At 58.4% G+C, this 15744-nt stretch overlaps 1 protein-coding gene across 2 annotated transcripts in view; it reads right to left on the reverse strand.

Annotated features, from left to right (window-relative positions):
- tmem147 (transmembrane protein 147) overlaps window positions 1-8597 on the reverse strand; it is a 17069-nt gene extending 8472 nt beyond the window's left edge. Inside the window, exons 1-4 of one of the 2 annotated variants that reach the window (XM_067975402.1) lie at window positions 8443-8597; window positions 6481-6550; window positions 5873-5938; window positions 3440-3576 (exon numbers count right to left, since the gene is read on the reverse strand). In XM_067975402.1, coding sequence (XP_067831503.1) covers window positions 3440-3576; window positions 5873-5938 — 203 coding nt within the window. In that variant the 5' untranslated portion in view covers window positions 6481-6550; window positions 8443-8597. Of the gene's footprint in view, window positions 1-3439; window positions 3577-5872; window positions 5939-6480; window positions 6551-8384 lie in introns of both variants that reach the window. The other variant, XM_067975403.1, reaches the window with a different exon arrangement.
- Between the last annotated feature and the right edge of the window lie 7147 nt (window positions 8598-15744).

A 15744-nucleotide genomic window follows, 5' to 3' on the forward strand; every position in this document is an offset into this window, starting at 1 on the left:
TGGCAGGGCGAGGGGGGGAAGAGAGGCAGGGCGAGGGGGAAGAGAGCAGGGCGAGGGGGAAGAGAGGCAGGGCGAGGGGGGAAGAGAGGCAGGGCGAGGGGGGAAGAGAGGCAGGGCGAGGGGGGAAGAGAGGCAGGGCGAGGGGGGAAGAGAGGCAGGGCGAGGGGGGAAGAGAGGCAGGGCGAGGGGGGAAGAGAGGCAGGGCGAGGGGGGAAGAGAGGCAGGGCGAGGGGGGAAGAGAGGCAGGGCGAGGGGGGAAGAGAGGCAGGGCGAGGGGGGGAAGAGAGGCAGGGCGAGGGGGGAAGAGAGGCAGGGCGAGGGGGGAAGAGAGGCAGGGCGAGGGGGGGAAGAGAGGCAGGGCGAGGGGGGAAGAGAGGCAGGGCGAGGGGGAAGAGAGGCAGGGCGAGGGGGGAAGAGAGGCAGGGCGAGGGGGGAAGAGAGGCAGGGCGAGGGGGGAAGAGAGGCAGGGCGAGGGGGGAAGAGAGGCAGGGCGAGGGGGGAAGAGAGGCAGGGCGAGGGGGGAAGAGAGGCAGGGCGAGGGGGGAAGAGAGGCAGGGCGAGGGGGGAAGAGAGGCAGGGCGAGGGGGGAAGAGAGGCAGGGCGAGGGGGGAAGAGAGGCAGGGCGAGGGGGGAAGAGAGGCAGGGCGAGGGGGGAAGAGAGGCAGGGCGAGGGGGGAAGAGAGGCAGGGCGAGGGGGGAAGAGAGGCAGGGCGAGGGGGGAAGAGAGGCAGGGCGAGGGAGGGAAGAGAGGCAGGGCGAGGGGGGAAGAGAGGCAGGGCGAGGGGGAAGAGAGGCAGGGCGAGGGGGGAAGAGAGGCAGGGCGAGGGGGGAAGAGAGGCAGGGCGAGGGGGGAAGAGAGGCAGGGCGAGGGGGAAGAGAGGCAGGCGAGGGGGGAAGAGAGGCAGGGCGAGGGGGGAAGAGAGGCAGGGCGAGGGGGGAAGAGAGGCAGGCGAGGGGGGAAGAGAGGCAGGGCGAGGGGGGAAGAGAGGCAGGGCGAGGGGGAAGAGAGGCAGGGCGAGGGGGAAGAGAGGCAGGGCGAGGGGGGAAGAGAGGCAGGGCGAGGGGGGAAGAGAGGCAGGGCGAGGGGGGAAGAGAGGCAGGGCGAGGGGGGAAGAGAGGCAGGGCGAGGGGGGGAAGAGAGGCAGGGCGAGGGGGGAAGAGAGGCAGGGCGAGGGGGGAAGAGAGGCAGGGCGAGGGGGGAAGAGAGGCAGGGCGAGGGGGGGAAGAGAGGCAGGGCGAGGGGGGAAGAGAGGCAGGGCGAGGGGGGAAGAGAGGCAGGGCGAGGGGGGAAGAGAGGCAGGGCGAGGGGGGAAGAGAGGCAGGGCGAGGGGGGAAGAGAGGCAGGGCGAGGGGGGAAGAGAGGCAGGGCGAGGGGGAAGAGAGGCAGGGCGAGGGGGGAAGAGAGGCAGGGCGAGGGGGGAAGAGAGGCAGGGCGAGGGGGGAAGAGAGGCAGGGCGAGGGGGGAAGAGAGGCAGGGCGAGGGGGGAAGAGAGGCAGGGCGAGGGGGAAGAGAGGCAGGGCGAGGGGGAAGAGAGGCAGGGCGAGGGGGGAAGAGAGGCAGGGCGAGGGGGAAGAGAGGCAGGGCGAGGGGGGAAGAGAGGCAGGGCGAGGGGGGAAGAGAGGCAGGGCGAGGGGGGAAGAGAGGCAGGGCGAGGGGGAAGAGAGGCAGGGCGAGGGGGGAAGAGAGGCAGGGCGAGGGGGGAAGAGAGGCAGGGCGAGGGGGGAAGAGAGGCAGGGCGAGGGGGGAAGAGAGGCAGGGCGAGGGGGGAAGAGAGGCAGGGCGAGGGGGGAAGAGAGGCAGGGCGAGGGGGAAGAGAGGCAGGGCGAGGGGGGAAGAGAGGCAGGGCGAGGGGGGAAGAGAGGCAGGGCGAGGGGGGAAGAGAGGCAGGGCGAGGGGGGAAGAGAGGCAGGGCGAGGGGGGAAGAGAGGCAGGGCGAGGGGGGAAGAGAGGCAGGGCGAGGGGGGAAGAGAGGCAGGGCGAGGGGGGAAGAGAGGCAGGGCGAGGGGGGAAGAGAGGCAGGGCGAGGGGGGAGAGAGGCAGGGCGAGGGGGGAGAGAGGCAGGGCGAGGGGGGAGAGAGGCAGGGCGAGGGGGAGAGAGGCAGGGCGAGGGGGGAGAGAGGCAGGGCGAGGGGGGAGAGAGGCAGGGCGAGGGGGGAGAGAGGCAGGCGAGGGGGAGAGAGAGGCAGGGCGAGGGGGGAGAGAGGCAGGGCGAGGGGGGAGAGAGCAGGGCGAGGGGGGAGAGAGGCAGGGCGAGGGGGGAGAGAGGCAGGCGAGGGGGGAGAGAGGCAGGGCGAGGGGGAGAGAGGCAGGGCGAGGGGGGAGAGAGGCAGGGAGAGGGGGGAGAGAGGCAGGGAGAGGGGAGAGAGGCAGGGAGAGGGGGGAGAGAGGCAGGGAGAGGGGGGAGAGAGGCAGGGAGAGGGGGGAGAGAGGCAGGGAGAGGGGGGAGAGAGGCAGGGAGAGGGGGGAGAGAGGCAGGGAGAGGGGGGAGAGAGGCAGGGAGAGGGGGGGAGAGAGGCAGGGAGAGGGGGGAGAGAGGCAGGGAGAGGGGAGAGAGGCAGGGAGAGGGGGGAGAGAGGCAGGGAGAGGGGGAGAGAGAGGCAGGGAGAGGGGGGAGAGAGGCAGGGAGAGGGGGAGAGAGGCAGGGACAGGGGGGGAGAGAGGCAGGGAGAGGGGGGAGAGAGCAGGGAGAGGGGGGGAGAGAGGCAGGGACAGGGGGGAGAGAGGCAGGGACAGGGGGGAGAGAGGCAGGGAGAGGGGGGAGAGAGGCAGGGAGAGGGGGGAGAGAGGCAGGGACAGGGGGGAGAGAGGCAGGGAGAGGGGGGAGAGAGGCAGGGAGAGGGGGGAGAGAGGCAGGACAGGGGGGAGAGAGGCAGGGACAGGGGGGAGAGAGGCAGGGAGAGGGGGGAGAGAGGCAGGGAGAGGGGGGAGAGAGGCAGGGAGAGGCAGGGAGAGAGGCAGGGACAGGGGGAGAGAGGCAGGGAGAGGGGGGAGAGAGGCGGGGAGAGAGGCAGGGAGAGAGGCAGGGAGAGGGGGGGGGGGGAGAGAGGCAGGGAGAGGGGGAGAGAGGCAGGGAGAGGGGGGAGAGAGGCAGGGAGAGGGGGGAGAGAGGAGGGCAGGGAGGAGGGAGAGGGGGAGAGAGGCAGGGAGAGGGGGGAGAGAGGCAGGGAGAGGAGGGAGAGAGGCAGGGAGAGGAGGGAGAGAGGCAGGGAGAGGGGGGAGAGAGGCAGGGAGAGGGGGGGGAGAGGCAGGGAGAGGGGGGGGGAGAGGCAGGGAGAGGGGGGAGAGAGGCAGGGAGAGGGGGGGGGGAGAGGCAGGGAGAGGGGGGGGGAGAGGCAGGGAGAGGGGGGGGGGGGGAGAGGGGGGAGAGAGGCAGGGAGAGAGAGAGAGAGACCAGTTCCTGATACAGACAGATCTCCTCAGCTTGCTGCACGGTCTCACCTGGACATGATCAGTTCAGCAGTGGACCAGCCCATTGCTGCCACCATTATTTTGTACTCCCCCTTCCCAGCGTTCCTGGACATGACCAGGTGCAGGCCCAACAGATCAGCCAAATCCACTGTCGATTTCATGAACTCCTGGGCAGAAAAAGAACAGAACGTTATCCTTCACACGAGGTCCAACACTCCCAGGGTCAGGTACACGGTCAGATACAGAGTAAAGCTCCCTCTACACTGTCCCATCAAACACTCCCAGGGCAGGTACAGGGTTAGATACAGAGTAAAGCTCCCTCTACACTGTCCCATCAAACACTCCCAGGGCAGGTACAGGGTTAGATACAGAGTAAAGCTCCCTCTACACTGTCCCATCAAACACTCCCAGGGGCAGGTACAGGGTTAGATACAGAGTGAAGCTCCCTCTACACTGTCCCATCAAACACTCCCAGGGCAGGTACAGGGTTAGATACAGAGTAAAGCTCCCTCTACACTGTCCCATCAAACACTCCCAGGGGCAGGTACAGGGTTAGATACAGAGTGAAGCTCCCTCTACACCGTCCCATCAAACACTCCCAGGGCAGGTACAGGGTTAGATACAGAGTAAAGCTCCCTCTACACTGTCCCGTCAAACACTCCCAGGGTCAGGTACAGGGTTAGATACAGAGTAAAGCTCCCTCTACACTGTCCCGTCAAACACTCCCAGGGCAGGTACAGGGTTAGATACAGAGTAAAGCTCCCTCTACACTGTCCCGTCAAACACTCCCAGGGCAGGTACAGGGTTAGATACAGAGTAAAGCTCCCTCTACACTGTCCCGTCAAATGTTCCCAGGGCAGGTACAGGGTTAGATACAGAGTGAAGCTCCCTCTACACTGTCCCATCAAACACTCCTGGGGCAGGTACAGGGTTAGATACAGAGTAAAGCTCCCTCTACACTGTCCCATCAAACACTCCCAGGGCAGGTACAGGGTTAGATACAGAGTAAAGCTCCCTCGACACTGTCCCATCAAACACTCCCAGGGCAGGTACAGGGTTAGATACAGAGTAAAGCTCCCTCTGCACTGTCCCGTCAAACACTCCTGTGCTGAGGTTGCTAATCTCACCCGGGGTGGAGGATGGGCCATTGCTCTTGGCTTCACTGTCCCTTTGTTTGGGGGGGGTGTGCGGAGCAGCAAAGGCTTCTGCTCCATCTCACCCCCTCCCTATCTCTGTAACCTCCTCCAGCGCTACGACGCGCCAAGGCTTCTTCGACAGCACCTCCCAAACCCGCGGCCTCTACCACCTAGAAGGACAAGGGCAGCAGGTACATGGGAACAACACCACCTGCACGTTCCCCTCCGAGTCACACACCATCCCGACTTGGAAATATATCGCCGTCCCTTCATCGTCACTGGGTCAAAATCCTGGAACTCCCTTCCTAACAGCACTGTGGGAGAACCGTCACCACACGGACTGCAGCGGTTCAAGAAGGCGGCTCACCACCACCTTCTCGAGGGCAATTAGGGATGGGCAATAAATGCCGGCCTCGCCAGTGACGCCCACATCCCATGAACGAATAGAAAAAAATCCTCCGAGATCTCTGCGCTCCTCCAATTCTGGCCTCTTGCACATCCCCCGATTTCCATCGCTCCACCATTGGCGGCCGTGCCTTCAGCTGCCTGGGCCCTAAGCTCTGGAATTCCCTCCCTAAACCTCTCCGCCTCTCTCTCTCCTCCTTTAAGACGCTCCTTAAAACCTACCTCTTTGACCGAGCTTTTGGTCACCTGTCCTAATATCTCCTTATGTGGCTCGGTGTCAAATTCTGTCTGATTTACGCTCCTGTGAGGCGCCTCGGGACGTTTTACTGCGTTAAAGGCGCTATATAAATGGGAGTTGTTATTGTTAGCGTGCTGTTACTGGAGAAAGGACCCTCCACCTCCTACCTTTGCCAAGGACTAAAATCTCTGCTGACTAGGCTACTCGCAAACTCCATTCGAAAACCAGGCAGCTAACTATGAACTCTGATTTTAAACCCGTGCTCTACATGAAAGAAAGGTTCGTGTTACTTCAAACGTGAAAGCTTTACAGTTCAACAGCATTATTGCTTTTCATAAACTTTCATTAAAAACCTTTAAAAACAAAATTGAAATTATTTTCTTGCATCGACCATCAAGCCATTTCAGTGTTTTTTTTATAAAAACGCGAGCTCGTGGGCCAGTTTTGGTAGCAGAACCAGTGTTAAATACATAAAATACTCCAGTGCGGGTCCCTGAAGCTCCAAACCTGCTAAAGCAAAGAATGGCAGCAATCCGGATATCCGGAATAAGGGAAACCTTCGTCAGAAAATAAAACAGGGGTCTGATGCCCAGGCGAAGCGTTTAACCCGCCCCACCCTCGGGTGCTGACCGCCCGCAGGTGAAACCGCAGAGTTTCCCCTTCTACTGATGGCCCTTTACTCACCCCGATGAAATCATAAACACCGGCACAGGCGTCCCACGTGGGAAAGAACGTGGCAAGAAACAACATCTGGAAGAGAGAACGAGAACAAGGCAATCAGCGTCCCTCCACACCGCACAGCTTCCCCCCGGACCACCACACCTCCTCTCTTTACCGCACTGAAGCCCACCCAGCAATTCCCCCTCCTCTCACTGACAGGAGACACGGTCTCCAAAGCAGGATTCTCAACAGTGGCGATGAGCAAGATCACGGGGTGTGATAAACTCACACTCGGTCCCAGTGTGAATTCCCACACCAGCTCTGGGATTAACAGCCTGGTTAGTCTCAGCGCCAACACTGAAGCATTTCACTAAATGTCTGTAAGGGGGACAGTAAATATTTAGTTATCTATAAACATTTAAGCTGAATATTACAGCAGCGGGACAGGGAGAGACCGCGGACGGGACAGGGAGAGACCGCGGACGGGACAGGGAGAGACCGCGGACGGGACAGGGAGAGACCGCGGGACGGGACAGGGAGAGACCGCGGGACGGGACAGGGAGAGACCGCGGACGGGACAGGGAGAGACCGCGGACGGGACAGGGAGACCGCGAACAGGATTGAGATCATACCTTGCAGAGCTGTACAAACAGGTACGTGGCGCCAGCCTGGACACACCGCCAGAAAGCATTGTACTCTGACCTGGAACAGAAACCAAATACAACACAAGTACAACTCAGCAAACAAACACTGCGACTCCCTGCTCGCTTCCCGACATCCCATCAACGCAGGAAAAGAACCAATCCCCACTTCACTGTTATGAGATATTGAGCAGGGCTGCGGGGAAATGGCGGGGGGGCGGGTCTAACTGGATGGCTCTTTCAAAGGGCCGGCACAGGCACGATGAGCCGAATGGCACCTCACCCAAGGAACCCGTTCTTCACACGCGGCTCCAGACAGCGAGCATTGGCAAGTCATTCGACCAGTGGGGGACATCGCTGCCCACCATGATCCTGCCCTCCGTTCAGCCCCTCGAGCTTGTTACGCAGGAACAGAAGGAGGCCATTCAGCCCCTCGAGCCTGTTCCACAATTCAATTAGATCATGGCTGATCTGTACCCTATCTCCCTCTACCCGCCTTGGTTCCGTAACCCTGAATCCCCTCACCCAACAAAAATCGATCAATCTCAGTTTTGAAAGCTCCAATTGACCCCCGGCCTCAACAGCTTTTTGGGGGAGAGTGTTCCAGATTCCCACTCCCCTTTGTGTGAGGAAGTGCTTCCCGACATCACCCCTGAACGGCCTGGCTCTAATTTTAAGGTTCTGCCCCCTTGTTCTGGACTCCCCCCACCAGAGGAAATAGTTTCTCTCTATCGACCCTATCGAATCCTTTAATCATCTTAAACCCCTCGATTAGATCACCCCTTAATTTTCTACACTCGAGGGAATACAAGCCCAGTCTGTGCAACCTGTCCTCGTAATTTAACCCCTTTTAGCCCCGGTATCATTCTGGTGAATCTGCGCTGCACCCCCTCCAAGGCCAATATATCCTTCCTAAGGTGCGGTGCCCAGAACTGGACGCAGTCTCTCCAGATGCAGTCCAACCAGATCTTATACACCCGTAACATAACTTCCAACCCCCCAGCCCACCCCACACTTGAGATAAAGGCCAACTTTCCATTAGCCTTTTGAACTATTTTTTTGTACCCGTCCACGGCTTTTAGCGATTTCTGTGCTTGGACCCCGAAATCACTCCACTCCTCCATAGTTCCGAGCTTCTACTTTATGGAAATGATCGATGGTGCAGTGAAGAAGCAGAGGCCAAACCCCGGAGGGGCAACGAGGCCAACCCAAAGGGGCATCGACGCCAACCCCAGAGGGGGCAACGACATCAACCCCGGAGGGGCAACGAGGCCAACCCAAAGGGGCATCGACGCCAACCCCGGAGGGGGCAACGTCAACCCCGGAGGGGCAACGACATCAACCCCGGAGGGGCAACGACGCCAACCCCAGAGGGGCAACGACGCCAACCCCAGAGGGGCAACTACACCAACCCAAAGGGGCAACGACGCCAACCCCAGAGGGGCAACTACACCAACCCAAAGGGGCAACAACGCCAACCCCAGAGGGGCAACTACACCAACCCAAAGGGGCAACGACGCCAACCCAAAGGGGCAACGACGCCAACCCCAGAGGGGCAACGACGCCAACCCCAGAGGGGCAACGAGGCCAACCCCAGAGGGGCAACGAGGCCAACCCCAGAGGGGCAACGACACCAACCCAAAGGGGCAACGAGGCCAACCCCGGAGGGGCAACGGCGCCAACCCAAGAGGGGCAACTACACCAACCCAAAGGGGCAACGACGCCAACCCCAAAGGGACAACGACGCCAACTGTGGGACCGAACAACCCCACCCGCAAGGTCACCTGAGCTCAGGATGGGGCTGGAGGCTGGCGCCCACAACTCATTAATTATGCATGCGGCATGCTAATCGGGGCGCCGACGTCACGCGTTTTATGCTAATGTGCTCAACTCACAGCCCCGTGCACTTGTAGGCGATGAAGTAGGGGAAGTAGGCCAGGGCGATGCAGTTACCGAAGTGAAAGAGCGTCATGGCGGGGAGAGGGAGCGAGAGAGACGGAGAGAGGGAGAAACACCGGGAGAGGCCGGGAGACACCGAGAGGCCGAGAGCCGCCGCCAAAGCTCCGCCACACCGGAGGTCGGTCCGATCCGAAAGCGGTCCCCCGGCCCCTTCCAGCGTCGGAACAAATGGTCCGGCCGCGGCTGCGCATGCGCTCCCACTGTCACCATGGTAACTCAGAGCCCACTGCAGTCAGAGGGGAGAGAGGGAGTCCACTGGGGTCAGGAGGGGAGAGAGGGAGTCCACTGGGGTCAGAGGGAGTCCACTGGGGTCAGGAGGGGAGAGAGGGAGTCCACTGGGGTCAGAGGGAGTCCACTGGGGTCAGGAGGGAAGAGAGAGAGTCCACTGGGGTCAGAGGGAGTCCACTGGGGTCAGGAGGGGAGAGAGAGAGAGAGAGTGAGTCCACTGGGGTCAGGAGGGGAGAGAGAGTGAGTCCACTGGGGTCAGGAGGGGGGAGAGAGAGTCCACTGGGGTCAGGAGGGGGGAGAGAGAGTCCACTGGGGTCAGGAGGGGGGAGAGAGAGTCCACTGGGGTCAGGAGGGGGGAGAGAGAGTCCACTGGGGTCAGGAGGGGGGAGAGAGAGTCCACTGGGGTCAGGGGGGAGAGAGAATACACTGGGGTCAGGAAGGAGTCCACTGGGGTCAGGGGGGAGAGAGAGTCCACTGGGGTCAGGAGGGAGTTCGCTGGGGGTCGGGGAGTTCACCGGGGTCAGGTGGGAGTCCACTGGGGTCAGGGGGGAAGGAGAGTCCGCTGGGGTCAGGAGGGAGTCCGCCGGGGTCAGGAGGGAGTCCGCCGGGGTCAGGAGGGAGTCCGCCGGGGTCAGGAGGGAGTCCGCCGGGGTCAGGAGGGAGTCCGCCGGGGTCAGGAGGGAGTCCGCCGGGGTCAGGAGGGAGTCCGCCGGGGTCAGGGAGAGTCCGCCGGGGTCAGGGAGAGTCCGCCGGGGTCAGGGGGGAGTCCGCCGGGGTCAGGGGGGAGTCCGCCGGGGTCAGGAGGGAGTCCGCCGGGGTCAGGAGGGAGTCCGCCGGGGTCAGGAGGGAGTCCGCCGGGGTCAGGGAGAGTCCGCCGGGGTCAGGGAGAGTCCGCCGGGGTCAGGGAGAGTCCGCCGGGGTCAGGAGGGAGTCCGCCGGGGTCAGGAGGGAGTCCGCCGGGGTCAGGGAGAGTCCGCCGGGGTCAGGAGGGAGTCCGCCGGGGTCAGGAGGGAGTCCGCCGGGGTCAGGGAGAGTCCGCCGGGGTCAGGGAGAGTCCGCCGGGGTCAGGGAGAGTCCGCCGGGGTCAGGGAGAGTCCGCCGGGGTCAGGGAGAGTCCGCCGGGGTCAGGGAAAGTCCGCCGGGGTCAGGGAAAGTCCGCCGGGGTCAGGAGGGAGCACACTAGGGTCGAGGGGGGATAGTGCATTGTGGTGACAGTGAGTTCCTCGCACCTTGCTGTAGGAGGTGAAGGGTAGGTAGGGGCAAGTTGATGGAAATGATCAATGGGGCAGTAACGAAGAGGAGGGTTATCATTGCTGTCCAGGATGACCCTGGGGTAATAGGCGGTCTTAGCCAAGGAGGGTGAGGCCTGAAACCTCTTGATGTTGACCATCCTGATAAGGTGAAGGATGATTAAGTGAGTTGTACACCGGAGACACCCAGGCCTGTGCCCCTCAGGCTCGCAGGAGTGAAGATGGGGGCCAGACCAGCGGAAGGACCCAAGGATCGGCAGCCAATTTGCACACAGCAAGATCCCACAAACAGCAATGAGATGGTGTTGGTGACAGATTCGGATGTGACTCCAAATGGTGATGAACGTTTTATTTATTAATAGTCAAATCAAACATGTTAAAGTATCCAGTGTTATAAGACAGTAGTAATAGAGAGTAAAGACAATTATAATACAGAGATTATTAAAACAATATTACCCCATTTGATCGCTGGGCAGAGTTTGTAATTAAGTTGGCGGTGTGGTCGTTTCGAACTTTCTGACATCTTGGTCGATCTCTGGGCAGAGGTTGAAATCTTCTGACAGCTGGGTGAGCTTCACCGAATCCTCTTCACAGTCCTCAGCTCCGAGCTCAAGAGACGGTGGGTTTTTAAAGCTCCATGGCAGGAACCCCACACCATAAACGACGTTGGTATTCGTGAAACTCTTAGCGATTCACGGGGTTGTTTCTTCACCAAATGCAATGTCGCCAGCTTGGGCTCTCCAGTCACAAGATCCCTTTGCAAGGTCGATTTCTTACTCATCCTGTCACAAAACCCGTTGCAAAAGTGGTTTCTCGCACAGGTCAAATGACCATCTGGTTGACCCTTACACACCTAGCTGCCTGCCTGGATCCTGATCTTGCCACCATCCTTGGCGCTTTTCCTGAGTCACTGTCCCTAACTGTCTTCCCAACGGTCACCATACTTAAGGAAAGACATACTTGCTCTCGAGGCAGTACACTCGGTTAATCCCGGGGATGAGAGGGGTGGACATATGAGGAGAGGTTGAGTAGATTGGGACTCTACTCATTGGAGTTCAGAAGAATGAGAGGCGATCTTATTGAAACATATAAGATTGTGAGGGGGCTTGATCGGGTGGATGCGGTAAGGATGTTCCCAAGGATGGGTGAAACTAGAACTAGGGGGCATAATCTTAGAATAAGGGGCTGCTCCTTCAAAACTGAGATGAGGGGAAACTTCTTCACTCAGAGGGTGGTAGGTCTGTGGAATTTGCTGCCCCAGGAAGCTGTGGAAGCTACATCGTTGAATAAATTCAAAGCAGAAATAGACAGTTTCCTAGAAGTAAAGGGAATTAGGGGTTACGGGGAGCGGGCAGGAAATTGGACATGAATTTAGATTTAAGGTTAGGATCAGATCAGCCATGATCTTATTGAATGGGGGAGCAGGCTCGAGGGGCCGATTGGCCTACTCCTGCTCCTATTTCTTATGTACTTATAGTGGAAATGACCTCGATCAGTCGTTAATTAACGCTCAGTATTTAACAATTCAGCAAATCAAAATAACACACAACTTGCAAATTAAAGCAGCACGGTTTGCAAAGCACGACGGTTAATAGAGTCAACAAAAAGATGTCAGTTTATCCCTGTCCCCAATATCCTTTTCCACGTGGCAGGGTGGGACTTAAGCCCTCCCCGGCAGCTACTTGCGACGTGGGGGCCTCACTCCCCCAGCAGACAGGGGAGTTTCGTTGGTGTCTTTACAGATCGTGCCGATAGCTTTCGACAAGGTCCCACGGAAGAGACTGTTAACAAAAATGAGAGCGCATGGAATTGGAGGCAAGCCATTGGCTTGGATAGGGAATTGGTTAGTAGGTAGGAGATAATGGCAGGATGTGACTAGCGGTGTCCCCCGGGGATCTGTACTGGGGCCTCAGCTTTTCACTGTATTTATAAATGACTTGGATGAAGGAACAGAGAGCTGTGTATCTCAGTTTGCTGATTACACTAAGTTAGATGGCACAGTAAATAGTGTAGACTGGAGCAGAAAGTTGCAAAGGGGCATTGATCATAGAACCATAGAAAGATACGGCACAGAAGGAGGCCATTCAGCCCATCGTGTCCGTGCCGGCTGAAAAAGAGCCATCCAGCTTAATCCCACTTTCCCACATTTGGTCCGTAGCCCTGTAGGTTACGGCTCTTCAGGTGCACATCCAAGTACTATTTAAATGAGTTGAGGGTTTCTGCCTCTCCCACCCTCTCAGGCAGTGAGTTCCAGACCCCCACCACCCTCTGGGTGAAAAAAATTCTCCTCAGCTCCCCTCTAATCCTTCTACCAATTATTTTAAATCTATGCCCCCTGGTTATTGACCTCTCTGCTAAGGGAAATAGGTCCTCCCTATCCACTCTATCTCGGCCCCTCATAATTTTAGACACCTCAATTAAATCACCCCTCAGCCTCCTCTGTTCCAAAGAAAACAACCCCAGCCTATCCAATCTTTCCCCATAGCTAAAATTCTCCAGCCTTGGCAACATCCTCGTAAATCTCCTCTGCACCCTCTCTAGTGCAATCACATCCTTCCTGTAATGTGGTGACCAGAACTGTACGCAGTACTCAAGCTGTGGCCTAACTAGTGTTTTATACAGTTCCAGCATAACCTCCCTGCTCTTATATTCTATGCCTCTGATAATAAAGGAAAGTATCCCATATGCCTTTTTAACCACCTTATCTACCTGTCCTGTTACCTTCAGGGATCTGTGGACATGCACTCCAAGGTCCCTCACTTCCTCTACACCTCTCAGTATCCTCCCATTTATTGTGTACTCTTTATTGTGTGCCTTGTTTGCCCTCCCCAAATGCATTACCTCACTGGGGCCAGGGGGAGTCCACTGGGGCCAGGGGGGGGGAGAGAGAGTCCCTCCAGATTGAATTCCATTTGCCACTTTTCTGCCCATCTGACCAGTCCATTGATATCTTCCTGCAGTCTACAGCTTTCCTCCTCACTATCAACCAGACGGCCTATTCTTGCATCATCTGCAAACTTCTTAATCTTGCCCCCTACATTTAAGTCCAAATCATTAATATATATCGCAAAAAGCAAGGGACCTGGTACTGAGCCCTGTGGAACCCCACTGGAAACAGCCTTCCAGACACAAAAACACCCATCGACCATTACCCTTTGCCTCCTGCCACTGAGCCAATTTTGGATCCAACTTGCCACTTTCCCTTGGATCCCATGGGCTTTTACTTTCCTGACCAGTCTGCCATGTGGGACCTTGTCAAAAGCCTTGCTAAAATCCATGTAGACGACATCAAACGCGTTGCCCTCAACGATCCCCCCTTGTTACTTCCTCAAAAAATTCATTAAAGCTGGTCAGACACAACCTTCCCTCAACAAGTCCCCGCTGGCTGTCCTTGATTAATCCGAGCCTTTCTTTCTAAATGACGATTTATACCGTCCCGCGGAATTGTTTCCAATAGTTTGCCCACCTCCAAGGTAATAGATAGATTAAGTGAGTGGGCAAAACTGTGGCAGATGGAGTTTAATGTGGGAAAGTGAGAGGTCATCCACTTTGGACCGAAGAAAGATGGATCAGAGTATTTTCTAAATGGTGAGAAACTATGAAGTGTGGAGGAGCCGAGAGATTTAGGGATCCAAGTACAGAAATTACTAAAGGCTAGTGAACAGCTACAAAAAATGATTAAAGACGCTAATGGGATGTCGGCCTTTATCTCGAGGGCTGGAATACAAAGGGGAGGAAGTGATGTTTCAGCTGTACAGAGCTGTGGTCAGACCCCACCTGGAGAGACTGCGTTCAGTTCTGGGCACAGCACCTCAGCAAGGATATATTGGCCCTTAACAACTCACTGCGTTAAAAAAAAATTCTCCTCATCCACCCCTCTGTATTTTTGCCACTCCAAGGCCAATATATCCTTCCTGAGGTGCGGTGCCCAGAACTGAACGCAGTCTCTCCAGACGGGGTCTGACCGAGGCTCTATACAACCAGAGCAAAACTGCCACCCCTCTGCATTCCAAGAAGGAGCCAGGTGGAGCTCTGGCCCAGGACCCTGGGTCGAAGTTCCCTGGGACGGCCGCTGACACGTGGAACTTGCTATGGACCCTCCTCCCCGTTCCCCACCCTCTCGCTCTCTGCAGCTGTCCTGTCCGATCCCCAGTTCCTGCTTCCTGTCTATCTGGGTTTCATTCCGGGAGCCGTAATTAGTTTGATTTTTTTTTCTTTTCGCTCTCGATGAGGTGATGAAATAACAAGTCTCGCCCAAAAGACAAATATACCAAGTGAGGTCAGACTGAGGCCTCGCTAAAACACCGTCCAGTAACGTAGGATCGTACAGCACAGAAGGAGGCCACTCGGCCTGTCGTGCCTGTGCCGGCTCTTTGAAAGATCTATTAATCCCACTCCCCCTGCTCTTTCCCCGTAGCCCTGCAAATTTTTCTTTTTCAAGTATTTATCCAATTCCCCTTTTGAAAGTTATTATTGAATCTGCTTCCACCGCCCTTTCGGGCAGCGCATTCCAGATCAGAACAACTCGCTGCGTAAAAAAATCTCTCCCTCTGGTTCTTTTGCCAATTATCTTAATTCTGTGTCCTCTGGTTACCCGTGTGAGCCGTGGCTCAGTGAGTAGCTCTCTCGTCTCTGAGTCAGAAGGTCGTGGGTTCGAGTCCAACTCCAGAGATTTGAACCCCATAATCCAGGCCAACACTCCCAGTGTTAGTACTGAGGGAGCGCTGCACTGTCGGAGGGTCAGTACTGAGGGAGCGCCGCACTGTCAGAGGGTCAGTACTGAGGGAGCGCCGCACTGTCAGAGGGTCAGTACTGAGGGAGCGCCGCACTGTCAGAGGGTCAGTACTGAGGGAGCGCCGCACTGTCGGAGGGTCAGTCCTGAGGGAGCGCCGCACTGTCGGAGGGTCAGTACTGAGGGATCGCCGCACTGTCAGAGGGTCAGTACTGAGGGAGCGCCGCACTGTCAGAGGGTCAGTACTGAGGGAGCGCTGCACTGTCAGAGGGTCAGTACTGAGGGAGCGCCGCACTGTCAGAGGGTCAGTACTGAGGGAGCGCCGCACTGTCAGAGGGTCAGTACTGAGGGAGCGCCGCACTGTCAGAGGGTCAGTACTGAGGGAGCGCTGCACTGTCAGAGGGTCAGTACTGAGGGAGCGCCGCACTGTCAGAGGGTCAGTGCTGAGGGATCGCCGCACTGTCGGAGGGTCAGTACTGAGGGAGCGCCGCACTGTCGGAGGGTCAGTGCTGAGAGAGCGCTGCACTGTCGGAGGGTCAGTACTGAGGGAGCGCCGCACTGTCGGAGGGTCAGTACTGAGGGAGCGCCGCACTGTCGGAGGGTCAGTGCTGAGAGAGCGCTGCACTGTCGGAGGGTCAGTACTGAGGGAGAGCTGCACTGGCGGCGGGTCAGTGTTGAGGGAGCGCCGCACTGTCGGAGGGTCAGTGCTGAGGGAGCGCCGCACTGTCGGAGGGTCAGTGCTGAGGGAGCGCCGCACTGTCGGAGGGTCAGCACTGAGGGAGCGCAGCACTGTCGGAGGGTCAGTGCTGAGGGAGCGCCGCACTGTCGGAGGGTCAGTGCTGAGAGAGCGCTGCACTGTCGGAGGGTCAGTACTGAGGGAGAGCGGCGCTGTCGGAGGGTCAGTGCTGAGGGAGCGCCGCACTGTCGGAGGGTCAGTGCTGAGGGAGCGCCGCACTGTCGGAGGGTCAGTGCTGAGGGAGCGCCGCACTGTCGGAGGGTCAGTGCTGAGGGAGCGCCGCACTGTCGGAGGGTCAGTGCTGAGGGAGCGCCGCACTGTCGGAGGGTCAGTGCTGAGGGAGCGCCGCA

The sequence above is a fragment of the Heptranchias perlo genome, chromosome 42 (assembly GCF_035084215.1).
Source record: "Heptranchias perlo isolate sHepPer1 chromosome 42, sHepPer1.hap1, whole genome shotgun sequence".
NCBI classification, from domain to species: Eukaryota; Metazoa; Chordata; class Chondrichthyes; order Hexanchiformes; family Hexanchidae; genus Heptranchias; species Heptranchias perlo.